This window comes from Protomyctophum bolini (assembly GCF_963924005.1).
Source record: "Protomyctophum bolini genome assembly, chromosome: 2".
NCBI classification, from domain to species: domain Eukaryota; kingdom Metazoa; phylum Chordata; class Actinopteri; order Myctophiformes; family Myctophidae; genus Protomyctophum; species Protomyctophum bolini.
The window spans coordinates 43,380,369-43,395,334 of record NC_137863.1 but is presented as its reverse complement, the minus strand read 5'-3'; the positions used below and the strand labels follow the sequence as shown (position 1 = coordinate 43,395,334).

General features: G+C 45.8%; 1 protein-coding gene across 2 annotated transcripts in view; it reads left to right on the top strand.

The window, feature by feature from the left end:
- LOC308323101 (sodium channel protein type 8 subunit alpha-like) overlaps window positions 1-14,966 on the top strand; it is a 72,811-nt gene that overhangs the window by 38,926 nt on the left and 18,919 nt on the right. For both annotated transcript variants that reach the window (XM_080774714.1, XM_080774713.1), the window contains exons 14-18: window positions 5,546-5,719; window positions 6,135-6,431; window positions 8,662-8,779; window positions 9,160-9,314; window positions 9,777-9,950. In XM_080774714.1, the coding sequence (XP_080630840.1) occupies window positions 5,546-5,719; window positions 6,135-6,431; window positions 8,662-8,779; window positions 9,160-9,314; window positions 9,777-9,950 (918 nt within the window). The remainder of the gene's footprint in view (window positions 1-5,545; window positions 5,720-6,134; window positions 6,432-8,661; window positions 8,780-9,159; window positions 9,315-9,776; window positions 9,951-14,966) is intronic.

Below are 14,966 nucleotides of genomic sequence, written 5' to 3'. Positions count from 1 at the left end.
GCAGCCTCATCGACTCTGAGTGTATAGCCTATACCATACCAAAGTAGCAATGTGAAATTTCCGACATGGAAAGCAAAAGGCAGCACAGAGCAAAATAATTAAGCATATAGCATATAGCCTGTTCCAGACAGACATGACAAATAAAACGGAACAAAATATGCCAGCTAAATTCCAACTTAGTCAGTAGGCTGGAGTTGCAGCCTGTGTGTATAGCCTATACCATACCAAAGTAGCAATGTGAAAATTCCGACATGGAAAGCAAAAGGCAGCACAGAGCAACCACTGAATATTCCAGCCACTGTCACTCCCGTCAGCTCTCCCGTTCATTAAACAAGCTTAGCGTGTTTTATTGTAAAATATTTGAGTTGGTAGGATTGCAGCTGTAGGATTCTCTGTCACCAAATCATCTGGCGGCGGGTGTGTGGTAGGCTTACCGGTGCCGATGTGGAGGGCAGGGCTCTGAATGTCTTTGTTTTGATTTGTTTTGCACGCTTTTACTTCCCACAACAAAACACAACAGGAGTCAGGACGAGGTAAAATAACAAAATTCAAATCACTTAAACAGCTCTGTCCGGTGCCTGCACTGACTGCTGAACAGGGCCGTGCTTACGAATCTGGGGGCCCTAGGCAAACCCCGGTATGAGGCCCCTGTGGACCCATATGTGGATCGCAGATATAGAAGGGTTGCAAGTAAATAGCCTATACACCTTTATTTCATGTTTCCTACATTTGAACAAGTTCACGAGTCAGTGTTTCCCCTAGATTTTGAACCTGAAGGTGTATAGGGGAGGAGGCGCAGCGCAGCGCGCTGCACGGAACATTTTGGGGTTCTCAAAATGCTTTTTGTGTTCAAACACGAGGATTTGTGTTTGTGTGTATATACCTATACATGTACAGTATATATACAGTATATCATGTATAGTGTGTGTGTGTGTGTGTGTGTGTGTGTGTGTGTGTGTGTGTGTGTGTGTGTGTGTGTGTGTGTGTGTGTGTGTGTGTGTGTGTGTGTGTGTGTGTGTGTGTGTGTGTGTATACATGATATACAGTATAATATATAGTACAGTAATGAGCAGGATAATATCTGTCTAGTCCACAACTTCACATATAAACTATGTGTCAAGACAGACATATCTGTCTGTCTGATCATTCTATTCCAATCTCACTACTTCATCACAGTTATATAGTGAATTGTTATTCAATTATGACCTTAATAACATGCAGCTTTGATTCCTGAATCACGGGTATATGCCCAAAATGAAGCAAGCTCCTGTCTGTTCTTTAACTGTTGCACCAAAAACCTGCCAGGTAAGTCCCAGAACCACACCCCATCATAACAAAAGCAGAAATGTGCATCCCTATGGGGCGCGGGTCACTACTGAATGGGCACAGTGGTGATGATAATTGGCCTGCCCAAGCTGTCTGTGTAGGCCTATCTGTTGTTGAGGGTGGCTGGTTGGTAGCACTTTACAATAACTTTATAAAGCATTTATAAACATTTATAAGCAGTTTGTAGATTAGTAATAATCATGAACAGACACTGTTTGTTAACATCTGTAAATGTTTAACTAAACATTTATAACTATGTTTAAACCTCATTTATACGTTATTAGTAAATAATTAGTAAGTAGAACTATTCATGAATAAGCCATTTATATAGGCCTACATTTTTAATAAATCTCTAAGCTATTTGTAGATAAATAAATAATAATTTCAAAGATATTTATATACAGTACATTTTTTAAAATGTATAATAACATTGTATAACATTTAAGAATGGGTAGGAATTAATTATTTATGACTGTTCATGTGGCCTCCACGTTTGTTCATGTTTAACATATGTTTGTAAAACATTCCTAAAATATCTATTAACCATTGGTAGAACACATCCATCAAAGCTGTGTTCAGAGACACAAGTCAGGTGTCAGACACAAGTGTCTTGAATGCAGCTCAGTAAGGGCATATGTCGACCCCGCCCGCTCACCTACGCCCCACCCCCTCCTGGTGCTGCGGCCATCTTGGAAACTAAACGCAATATAAACAGTGGGAGAGGGGTGTGGCCGAGAAAGGCCCTTATTGCGCCCAGGAACAGCTCAACTGATTTAGTCGTATGGGGGATGTCATCAGTATCGCCCTACTTTGTAATAACTCCTCTTCAGTCTTCAGTTTTGCATTTGAGTGCACCGAATGATTTAACCCCATCTCATGTTATTATAGGGTAGGATGGCTCAGGGTAGAAGACAGAGTAGGCTGACAGCAACAATGGGCCTGGTTGATATGTACCTGTCTAACTACTTTACACTTCAGCCCCTTGGCCACATGTTGGATTGTTTTTAGGGGCCCCCGAATGGACTAGAAAGCTAAATATTTATTATTTAAAAGCCCCCTGACTATTTGGTGCCCCAAGCGGCCGCCTAGTTGGCCTATTGAATAAGCACGGCCCTGCTGCTGAATAACAGCGCTATACTGCCGTAACTGCAGCATGGTTATTTGAATGAATGAATGAATGAATGAATATTTATAATAGGCCTATAATATATCGGCCTATAGGTGAATATTTTAATTACCCCTTTTAATCTTAAAGAAAGGCAGCATAGGCCTTCTTGTGTTTAGTGTTTATATAAGAACAGATGTCTTTCAAATAACTATATGAGATTTGAGCTGCGCAAGAAAATGCCATGACCAAACAGTGTAAGGGTCTCTCTCTCTCTCTCTCTCTCTCTCTCTCTCTCTCTCTCTCTCTCTCTCTCTCTCTCTCTCTCTCTCTCTCTCTCTCTCTCTCTCTCTCTCTCTCCCGACCTGTATTAAAAAAACTAAACTTCTGACTTTGACACAAACGCACACATGTACGCACGAGCAAATGGAGTGAACGCCCGGAGGGTGCGGGTGTCCTGCAGTGCTGGACGCCTGGACTCATTATAGCCTATATACCGTATGCAGTCAATTATTATTATTATTAATTTCTCTCTCGTGCGCCGTCACGTCACATGTCATCCTGACCGTGCCGTTTCATGCTTTCATGGACAGATCATCAGCCGAGACAGATCTTTATTTAATGTAATAAAATGGTCGGATTAATGACAGGTTAATATGCTTCGACAAAGGCGAGAATTGGCACGCGCGCGCGCGCTCACACACGTGCGCCTTTGCCTGTGCGTTGAATGGCGGTGTTTAAATTCCGGAGGGGGGAGCGGGGGTGATTGTGTATAGCCTACGTTTCGGACGCCGTTTCGGATGGTGCGTGGGCCACTGTGGGGTGCTTGGTGGGGGCTGCATGGGGGAGGCGGGGTTGTGTGTTGGGTCGGAATGGGAGTGCGTCGGAACGGGGGTGCGTCGGAATGCCGCCGGTGTGTAACCGTTCCCAATGGCCGTGACCGTCAAGAAGACGGTCAGACAGAACCTCAGAACCTGGTGGTGAGAACTGGCAGCAGCAAAACACTACATACTATAGATAGAATTTACCATAACCATCCGGATGCTATAATGTGAGTAGCCTTTTCGACTAGATCGGATCAGAACATTAATACAACTGAACAAACGTAACTTATGTTTATTGGTGCTTGCCGAGACCAATGGTTAACGTAGGTTACGTTTTTCGGACCGGGCAAGTATTACAATTCTATCTAAATTACACAAGTTTTAGCCTTTGCATTATACGACTGTATGGTCGGCGAGGCTAGTGCTTAGTGCTACGAATATACTGGACAGCTCACCCCGGTGCTTGCCCGTTTTTCCTCCCGGAATTCTCACCAGTGAGGGGGATAACTTTGTAATTATGCTATTAGCTGTTTGTATTCTTTTTGGAAAAATATAAAAGGATACTCCTGTGGAAAGGCTATATCATTTTACTTATATTGACCCTATAAACAATTTAGTATTATTTAGTGTATTTAAGGTTTTGCCTACTCAAATGGTACCTCGTCAGATAATCCCCACATATCCTACAACAACTTCTGTGAACAGACTTCACTGTAGTAGCTTTTCATAAATTATATTTGTACTTACTTGGCTGTCTGCTGTCATGAAAGTTCATAGTTAGAGAAATTCAAAGTCCAGCCGTCTGCTGTCCAGCCTCTCCCACCCCTCACTGGGGAAAATTCTGGGAGGAAAACAGAAACGGGGTGAGTTGTCTTGTTACCAGTGCTATACGGGCTGTTAATGGAGTCTGTAGAGGTGAGTTTTCAGACTACGGCGGAAGATTGGGAGTGAATCTGCAGTTCTGATTGCAACGGGAAGTGCATTTCAGAGTTTTGGATTCAGAAGGGAGAAGAGTGGGACGTGTAAGTGCTGTCCCGGATGTTACAATAGCCAAGTTTTGATATGACTGATGTCTGGATACGGAGCTGGGCTGACTCCTGGGTGAGGAAGGGTCTAATCCGTCCAATGAGCAGCGGTGCCCTCACCTTTCTGACTTGAGAGCTACTTTCATCAAAATGACCAGCTCAACATGATCTACCCACCGAAAAAATATATTATACCAAGCAATTGTATAATGCTATTGCTGAAAATAGTTTAGATATGTACCTGAGGGCTTGCCTTGTTGTGTTCATTCCAGGTGTTGAACTTGTTCCTGGCCTTGCTGTGTGTTCATTCCAGGTGTTGAACTTGTTCCTTGCCTTCCTGTGTGTTCATTCCAGGTGTTGAACTTGTTCCTTGCCTTCCTGTGTGTTCATTCCAGGTGTTGAACTTGTTCCTTGTCTTGTTTTGTGTTCATTTCATGTGTTGAACTTGTTCCTTGCCTTCCTGTGTGTTCATTCCAGGTGTTGTTCCTTGCCTTCATAGGCGGCGGGTATGTAAGGCTTAGCCTTCCCAAAAATTATGCTGGGTATTTTTTAAATATATATAATATGTGTGCGCAGCATTATACAGTATATAAGGCTATTGTGAATGAATGAATGACTGGCCTAATCAGCATTATGATTGGCTACTTGGTATGTCTGTAAACCTCTCCCTTCCAGTCGCTTTGTAGCAAACAGTAGCGCACTGGTTTGTTTTTGGAAAACGGCAAAACACAAAATGGATATAGCCTATATGCCCTACTGTCTTTTTCAAGGCAAAGATAATGTAATTCAGAACTAAGAAGAAGCTGTGAGTCGGCTCGGCTGTCAGCACTCAGCAGCGCCACCAGTGACCGCCCGCACGGTTCACAGTTCACACCACTGCAGCAACACTGACCCGTTCAGCGGAGTGGCTGCTGTCTCTGGGCCGTCTGTGAAGAGCCATGAGCCGGGATGGGGCATTAACACCGCCGGGTAATCTCCACGCTGACTCGAGACTTGAGAGAAAAAGACCAAAACAAAAGAAACAAAAGAAAAAAAAAACAATGCTCGGGGAACTTTAATTAAAAGCTATATGCTAGTGGCTATAATTGGGTCAAGGGTGTTGCTTTCGCATCCCTCCCCCCCTCCCCCCCCCCCCCCCCCCGCCCCCCCACGCAATTCTAGCCTACCCAAAGGTAAAAATCCACCTGCCGCCTATGCTTGCCCTTCCTGTGTGTTCATTCCAGGGTGTTGAACTTGTTCCTTCCCTTGCTGTGTGTTCATTCCAGGTGTTGAACTTGTTCCTTGCCTTGCTGCTGAGCTCCTTCAGCGCAGACAACCTCGCAGCCACGGATGACGACGGAGAGCCCAACAACCTGCAGATAGCCACCGTTCGCATCAAGGAGGGAATTGCCTGGGCCAAGCTTGAGGTGCTCCAATTCGTCGAAACGCACTTACGAAAGGTACGGAAAAATCTCAAAGTGATTATTATTAAATTGAATAATTATACTAGATTTACTATATTCTATAGTCTATTTTTAGACCAATACGTATGTGTTAATGACATCTATAGACATGAATGGCAGAGTTCATTGTTTGCAACCCTAATGTCATCACTTCCTGCTACGCCCCACCCATCTCTTCCCTCTATGCCCCACCCATCTGCCCACCCATCTCTTCCCTCTACGCCCCACCCACCTGCCCACCCATCTCTTCCCTCTATGCCCCACCCATCTGCCCTCCCATCTCTTCCCTCTACGCCCCACCCATCTGCCCACCCATCTCTTCCCTCTACGCCCCACCCATCTTCCCACCCATCCCTTCCCTCTATGCCCCACCCATCTGCCCACCCATCTCTTCCCGCCACACTCCCGCCAGCCCCCGGAAGAGGAAGAGGAGAAGCCTCTGGACGACATGTTCGACAAGAAGGTGAACTGCATCGCCAACCACACGGGCGTGGACATCAACCGCGAGCTGGACTACGTGAAGAACGGCAACGGCACGACCAGCGGCATCGGCAGCTCCGTGGGGAAGTACATGATCGACGAGGACTACATGTCCTTCATCCACAACCCCAACCTCACCGTGTGCGTTCCCATCGCCGTCGGAGAGTCCGACTTCGAGAACCTCAACACCGAGGACTTCAGCAGCGAGTCGGAGATGGAGAAGACCGACGTGAGTATCGTTTTATGTGTCTCCAAAATGTTTATTTTAAGGAAATGAAAAATGTCATGCCTCATCAAGGTTGGTATTGTGACCAGTGGTGTTACTCTTGGCTGACTTGAGGGCAGATGGGACGCAGCCTGAGGTTACTGAGGTGTTGATGATGGAGGTGATGAAGGGGAGCAGATCAGGTGCGATGGTCTGGAAGGTTGGAGCCGGGACAGGGTCTAGAGAACAGGTGGTAGGTCTAGTGGATGTCACTATAGTTGTAGAACCTCGTCTGGGGAAAGAGGAGAGAAGGAGGACATGCATCATGGTATGTTGGGGTTAGTGTTGGTTGAGTCAGATGCCACTTTATGTGGGAGGGGAGGAAAGGAGCTGCTGATATCATCAACCTTCTTCTCGAAGTAGTTGGCGAAAACATCAGCAGTGAGGGATGAAGGTTGAGTGGGGGGAGGGGGCTTAATAAGGAGGGAGGAGAAAGGGGAGAAGAGCTTCCTTGGGTTAGAAGTACAGGATTGGATTTTGGTGTGGTAGAACGAGGTTATAGCAGTGGTTAGTGAGGGGGCGAAGGCAGATCAAGACAACAAACAGATCAAGACATTATCAAGTTAAAGTTAATAATAATAATAATGGATTGCATTTTTATAGTGCTTTTCTATGCACTACGTGTCTACTCAAAGCGCTTACATTGATACTTTGGGAGGTGAAGCGGCGAACGAGCGACGCCAGCGTCCTCCCTTCCCACATTCACACGCCAACCCCCTTCTTGAAACTAGCTCCTCACCAGTCGTCCTACACACTTCCACTTGGTTTGAGCATAGATATATAAATAATAGAGACGGCACCGGAATCCCCCTCCCATCCACTTGCATTGCATTGCGTCCTCTATTATTTATACATCCATGCTCAAACCGAGTGGAAGTGTGCAGGGCGAGTGGTGAGGAGCTATAGTTTCAAAAATGGTCTTTAATGGTGGAAACCACTGGAGGCAATGTGGGGTTCAGTGTCTTGTCCAAGGACACTTGGACATGTAGACAGGAGGAGGAGCCGGGATTCGAACCGCCGACCCATGGATCATTGGGCGACCTGCTCTACCTCCTGAGCCACAGCCATCCCAAATGGATGTGTAACTCTGAGAGTGCTCTGTTTGTACACTCTCAGAGTTCCAGGGAGCCTTCATCCTACATATAAATAAGGAAATGCATGCACGCGCGCACAGACACACACACACACACACACACACACACACACACACACACACACACACACACACACACACACACACACACATCCTGCTATGATAGTGGGAGTGTTACACTATAGTTGTGACAAGGCGGCCACCTTGACCTGATTCAGAGAGAAGGAAAAGGAAAGGTACAGTATACAGTCAACCAATCACAGCGTCAGCATCATCTCAGTCAACCAATCACAGCATCATCATTGGACAGACACAAACAGATCAGTTTGTGTCAGCCAATCAGGAGGAGGCAGGGGGAGGGAGGCAGACTGCTGCTCCGTGTGTGTGTGTGTGTGTGTGTGTGTGTGTGTGTGTGTGTGTGTGTGTGTGTGTGTGTGTGTGTGTGTGTGTGTGTGTGTGTGTGTGTGCCGACTCGGTATTACAAAGTGCAGCATCATTCTATGTTGGACTAGGATGTAAGCTAGTAGAGTGTGGAGTGTTTATATAGAATGCTTACAATTTATAATCGGGTTTAAGAAGTATGTATTTAACACATTCAGGACGGGAACCCCTTTTGTTTTGGTGTTTTAAGCATTATGTTATACTTTAGCTAACCTATTGAAAAATAGCAGATCTACAAGCTCATAGTAGTGCAGCGCTACGAGCTTGTAGATCTGCATATAGTTTTTGGGGGTCCTTGACATGAAAAAGGTTGAGCACCACTGACACAGAAACATAGGTTCTTCGGCCTTGCAGGTTTTAAATGGGTTTTAAATGCATAATGAGCAGGATGTACAACATTTAACCCTAGAACACTAAACATCCTTTTTTAAACATCCTTTTTGTCAAACTCCCCCCCTGTCAGATGATAAGAAGCGGCCTGCTCACTCCTCACGCATTGAAGGAATGTGCATGAGCTCATCAGTGCAGGGCTCTCCCCAGGTTGGCAGAGGCAGAGTATAGCGCACCAGGATTGTAGTTTTTGTTCAATTGGCACCGGGTGGGAAACTAACACATTATTAAACCACATGTAAAAGTGCTGTTGTGTGTGTGTCGCCGCAGCTGGACGACACCAGCTCGTCAGAGGGGAGCACCATCGACATCAAGCCTGACGTGGAGGAGGTCGCGGTGGTGGAGGTGGTGGAGGAGTACCTGGACCCCGACGCCTGTTGGACCGACGGTATAAGGCTTTATTTATCATGTTACGTTACGCTACGGCGGCTACGCTATACGGCGGCTACGCTACGCTACTACGTTAGTAACATTACGTTACTATAATGTTGCTCTGGAGAGGGAAGTCAGGAGCTCTCTGGTGGAGCTTTTGCCACCGGCGTGACCCGCATACGGATGAGCAGGTCGAAGACGGACGGATCACGTTGCATTGCAAGATGCGTCGCTTAAGTGTATTAGCACGAGTGCTATAGTTTTCAACACCCGTCCACAGGAGACGTTTCTAAATAGAAATGTTGTCCCCCCCCATAATGCAGAGTGCTATAGTTTTCAACACCCGTCCACAGGAGACGTTTCTAAATAGAAATGTTGTCCCCCCCCATAATGCAGAGTGCGTGGCCAGTTATAAGTGCTGTGACGTGCCCATCACCCACGGCTGGGGCAAACACTGGTGGTTCCTGAGGAAGACGTGCTACCTGATCGTAGAACACAACTGGTTTGAGACGCTCATCATCTTCATGATCCTGCTGAGCAGTGGCGCACTGGTGAGAACAACGCACGCACGCACACACGTACGCACACAGGCTATAGTTATAGGTGGTCCACATGCTAAATGATGGAGAGTTGGTAACAAAATTGACCCTTCTTATTCGATCTTTAACTCTCAAGAGTGTCAAATTATACCAAACGGTTCCATTTCACGCTCTGAAGAGTTCAATTGTTGTTAAACTCTGCATTTGCAAGAAGTCTGCACAATTATGGTACCAACATCAATACAGCTTGGAATTATTAGACAAAATCATATCCGACGGCAACACAATATTCTATCGTTTTGGGTCTGAGAGGCTAAATGTCATCAAATGGTGGTCCGTGGCTTATATGCAGCAATAAATAATGGACCTTGTTGTGAAAAGGGTTAAATAAATAAAAACCCTGCTATAAATGAATGTACATGATTTGCCAGTGCTGTTAACGGCTGCTCTCCTCTCCTTTGCGCTGCTCTCCAGGCGTTTGAGGACATCTACATCGAGCAGAGGAAGACCATCAAGGTCATCCTGCAGTACGCTGACTCGGTCTTCACCTACATCTTCATCCTGGAGATGTTGCTCAAATTTGTGGCGTACGGATTCGTCAAATACTTCACCAACGCCTGGTGCTGGCTGGACTTCTTCATTGTGGATGTAAGTATAACTCATTTGATTTTCATTCACCACAAACGTTCATTCCAATAGAGCGGGCTCTTTGATTGTGGTAGAGTCGTGCATATAGTTATTTACATAAACATATGGATTAGCCTGTAGTGGGGGGGTGTAACGAGCATTTTGCAATATGTATGTGTGCGCTGTATTTAGCAAATTGCAAGAAGAAAAAAAGGAAAACAGGGGTTTGGTTACTTTTCCATTCAATATCACTACACGTGGTCTATCGATAAATGTGCGTATTCTCTGTGTTCATGTCAAGCTGTGGTTAGAGAATCACTGTGTTTATTTAACGTATATCCATACAATTATAAATGTTTCCCTTATGAAAACCTGCACTATATCCACACGTTTCACACAGAATTAATTTCTTTGCTGAATAGTTACTGTGTCGATTTGAAATCATTGAATCGCATCATATCGTATCGCCCACCAGCTCCGTGGCCTTGTGGTTAGAGTGTCCGCCCTGAGACTGGGAGGTTGGGGTTCAATCCCCGGCCGGGTCAAATACCAAAGACTCTAAAAATGGAACCCAATGCCTCCCTGCGACATACTAGCGTCATGTCCAGGGGGTGTACTTGTACATCAAGCTGCCTCACGCTACAGAAACAGTAGATATAGGCTCCTGCCCTATGAGCCCCATGGCTCGGCAAGGCTACTTATATCGTATCGCCATGAATCAGACCAATATCGTCTGTGCATCGTATTGTCGACCATGTATCGTGATGCTGTATCCCAGCACTGTCAAAATGTATCATGACACCCCTACCCCTGTAGCATGTATATACACACACTGTCACAATGACCTGTGTAGTGACTTCATGGAGCGGTAACCGACTTCCCGTTATATTAGTCCGACCAATTACTAGCACTATCCCAAACCCTAACCTCGGCAACGTAGGTCGCTAACCCTAACCTCAGTCTTAACCGGCCACGTAGGTCGCTAAACCTAACCTCAGTCTTAACCGGCCACGTAGGTTGCTAAGCCTAACCTCAGTCTTAACCGGCCACGTAGGTCACTAACCCTAACCTCAGTTTTAACTGGCCACGTATAGGTCACTAACCCAGTCCACCCTTAGAGTATATATGAATAGAGACGGCACCGGATTCCGCCTCCCATCCACTTGCATTAAGTTGCTCAAAAGGCGCATGAGGTCGATTTCACTCCTCCTTCCGGGTAGGAACAGAGTGCATTCTGGGATGGATTGCCCCCAATAACATGAACGCGCTGGTCGTTGACTATCATCGCGCCGTTTGCGTGCGTTCACGTATGAAACATTCGTTCACGTGTCATGGGCCCAATAACATGAACGTGCGCACTGATAGTCAACGGGCTCGAGCTGCAATGACAAATTCCACTATTCCACCGTGTCCATTTCGCCTCCGGGTTTCCTCCGGGTGCCGCCTCTCTATTCATATATACTCTAAGAGTCCACCATGGAGCAATGTTTGCTGTTTGCTCAAATCAGTCCCGAGCCGTCGCTTTGCTCCCCAAGGTGGGGGTGAGAATGCGTTGGCAGCATATGGTCCTGTGTCCTCGTTAGACGAGCATCACATGACAGGAGACCACAAGGACACGTCGGCTATTTGTAACCTGAACGCCTTTGTTTCTGATATTCGGATATACCGTTTTACAGCAGTGGTCCAAGTTGGGGACCACCAGGGGTCCTTGAGGGGGCTCCAGGTGGTCCCCAGCTAAATGACGGACCCGTGTATGACTCTTGAGTGTGAAATGAAACCAAATGGACCTCTAACTCTATAGATCTCTTAACACTTAACGTCCATTTGGTTACATTACAAGAGTTAAAAAATATTGTTAGAAATCTGCATTACTTAATTTACAAGTAGACTACACAATTAGAGAGTGTAGAAGAATTGTTATTTTGATCAATGTTTGCCTGTTATCTCTCCTAATGGTACCAACATAACAGCATGGAATTGTGGACAAAATGTGTTGAGAGGTCTGAGAGGTTAAATGGTCAAATCAAAATGATGGTGATCCGTACGTGGATCAAATGATGAATGAATAATGAACCTTGATATGAAGGGTTTAAATATAACCACTGATATACAGCACAATAGTGTACCCTGCGTATTTCACCCAACGCTTATGTCAAATGCATTGTTTTAGTGTCACCGGACTGATGACACCATACCAATGACATTATGCTGTAGGTTCAAAATCAGAAAGGTTTCCTTGTGACTCAATGCAATGCAATGGAGCATTATTCAACATGGCGGCCATTTTTTATCTTACATCAAACTTAGGGGATGGGAAACCCCGTCCCCCAATGATGTCATGACAGAAAACTGGCCACCGTGTGAATAATAATATAATGACATGTTAATTAGTATGTTATGTGTGATGCTGCGTTCACTGCACGGGCAGATGCAAAGATACAATCTATACCATTCATACACGTAACTGTTGTCGAAGTGCAATATTACACTCGAGGGGTCGTGCTTTATCGTGATTATTGGCACTTCAGTGACGCTTGTGGAACTAACCGACGCGCAAATATGCTGTGTGTGTGAATCTCTTTGCATCTGCTCGTGGGAACGCACCATAACAATGCCAGTATGCCATATTATAATCTTTCAAATGTTTGTTACATTTTTAAATCTATACAGTGTTTGTTCAGTACCACGGTCTCCTTGTCTCTCCTGCTCTTCAGTAAACAGAAAATGAAATTTTGCAGGTGGTTACACATGTAAATCAGGATGGATAACCCACAAAGATCATTTATCAGTTTATAATTTATAGTGTTCCAGTTCCACTTTTCATTATTTAGTTTGGTAATGTATTTGTTTTATCACTTCCGACATGATAAAAAATGGTTCTGAGATTAAGAATTGGAAAAACGCTTCTGTGACGCATGGCACGCGCACACGCACACGCACATGCACACGCACGCACGCACGCACGCACGCACGCACGCACGCACGCACGCACGCACGCACGCACGCACGCACGCACACGCACATGCACACACACACACACACACACACACACACACACACACCTTCAATGTTGATAGAATCATTCTTTCTTCAAGGAGGCAGATCAAAATGTGTCATTATTTATTGCATTGTTATAATATATTATTTGTTGCATTGTTGTTATTGTAACTGTTGTTTTACAGTCAGTCAAACTGCCGCAATATCTATTATTATTACATTTGGAAATGGGAGATGCTGGCATTGATTCAGATGACTCACGTTTAATGCAGTCAAACTAAACCAGTTTCTACTGCTTTGTAAAACATTAATTATTATTATAGTAGTAGTAGTAGTAGTAGTAGTAGTAGTAGTAGTGGTGGTGGTAATACAACATTGGCTTTTGAAAATTGCCTTTTAGGACCAGATTTAATTATACTAGAGCGGTGCCCATTGGTAACGATGCAAGTTGTAAATGAATGCCCCACCCAGTTACTATGGCTGTGTCCCTTTTATGCCCATATATGGAGTTATTTGTCAGGCATGCCCAAATATGGAGTCTATGCAGATCTAGTGGTGATCAGGTGTGATCAATTGGAAAATTTGGGTCTTGTCCAGAGCCTGAGCCGAGGCTTTTGTGCTGGTATATCCCACCGACCCAAGGCCGGGCACTGCACTCCCTGTGGTGGTGTGGAACGTGTGTCGAATTTGTACTGAGTTACAGACGCTGGATTACAGATGTACACACACACAGAGACATGGTGCATTTATATATATATAGATATAATGTTACAGTACTGCTAGTGATTAAAGCTGCAATACGTAAGTGACTCGCAAACCCATATGTCTATTGCTGGGGTAGCTGCGTTTCCTTCGGGAAGGCGAGGAAAGTACCTGCGGTGCGCTGCAGGTCCCTGGAGGAGACGTTGGGTGGTCCCTGTGTACACACAATGAACTGAGTGGTATAGATCTGAGTAGAAGGAACTCAACACCTTCTGCGAGACCTTCAGTTCTCTCAGCTTGTCCGAGGTGTAAAAGCCGCTGCCTTTCCACGTGTCTTGTTGTTCCAGCAATGACGTCAGTCTATAAACGAGGTACCGTACTTAGACTCTGCTCACCCTCGCTACCGTAGGTGTATACCGCTGATCACGAGGGGAGGTCCTCTGAAGTTCACGATCATCTCCTTAGTGTACCGTTGATCACGAGGGGAGGTCCTCTGAAGTCCACGAGCATCTCCTTGGTTTTATACCGACATTCAAGAAGAGCCACCTCCTCCAGCTATACGTCCTCTCATCGCTGCGGGTTCTCCGCTGAGTCTATACTCTAGAGGATGAACGTGGTGGAGCTATAGTCCTATATAAGGATGAAGGTGGTCTTACAGGATGAAGGTAGTCCTCCACGAGGAAGGTGTTGGAGCTATTCCTTCCATCCGTGTTCAACCGCTTATCCGTAGTCGGGTCGCGGGGGGAGGGGCAACAGCTCCAGCAGAGATCTCCAGACTTCCTTCTGCAGAGCAACATCATGGGGGATCCCGAGGCGGTCCCCGTGCATCGAGGACCTCCCTAGTGGGACGCTCGAGAGGCATCCTATGAGTTCCTAACCAGATACCCGAACCTCTTAATCTGTGGAGCTATTCCTATACGGCCCACAAACCTGATGAAGGTGGTGAAGCTATAGTCCTCCAGGCCACAAAGCCGTGTGTGTTCAGTGTGAGCACCAGCAGAGGGCTGGTGGGGACCATGACGTTCACAGTTGAACTAAAGTGGGAGATGTCTTTGTTGTCTGTTGGGACGCTGGGCAGACCTCCGTGGGTCCAAGGTGCCGGGGAGGAACAGGATTAGCCTGAATGTAACCCTGGCCCTTCACTTGCCTCTTAACCCACTTCACCTCTTGGTACTGTTTACTGGACTCAAACCAACTCAACTCTAATGTCACGTCACAAGTTTACAGGTGTAAAGAAGAGGGAGAGATTATTTGTAATTGCAAGCCTGAGATAGGTTGAATGTGGTGGTTATGAACGGTATAGCACAGGAGATCAGTGCACTCAGGTATTTATGATTC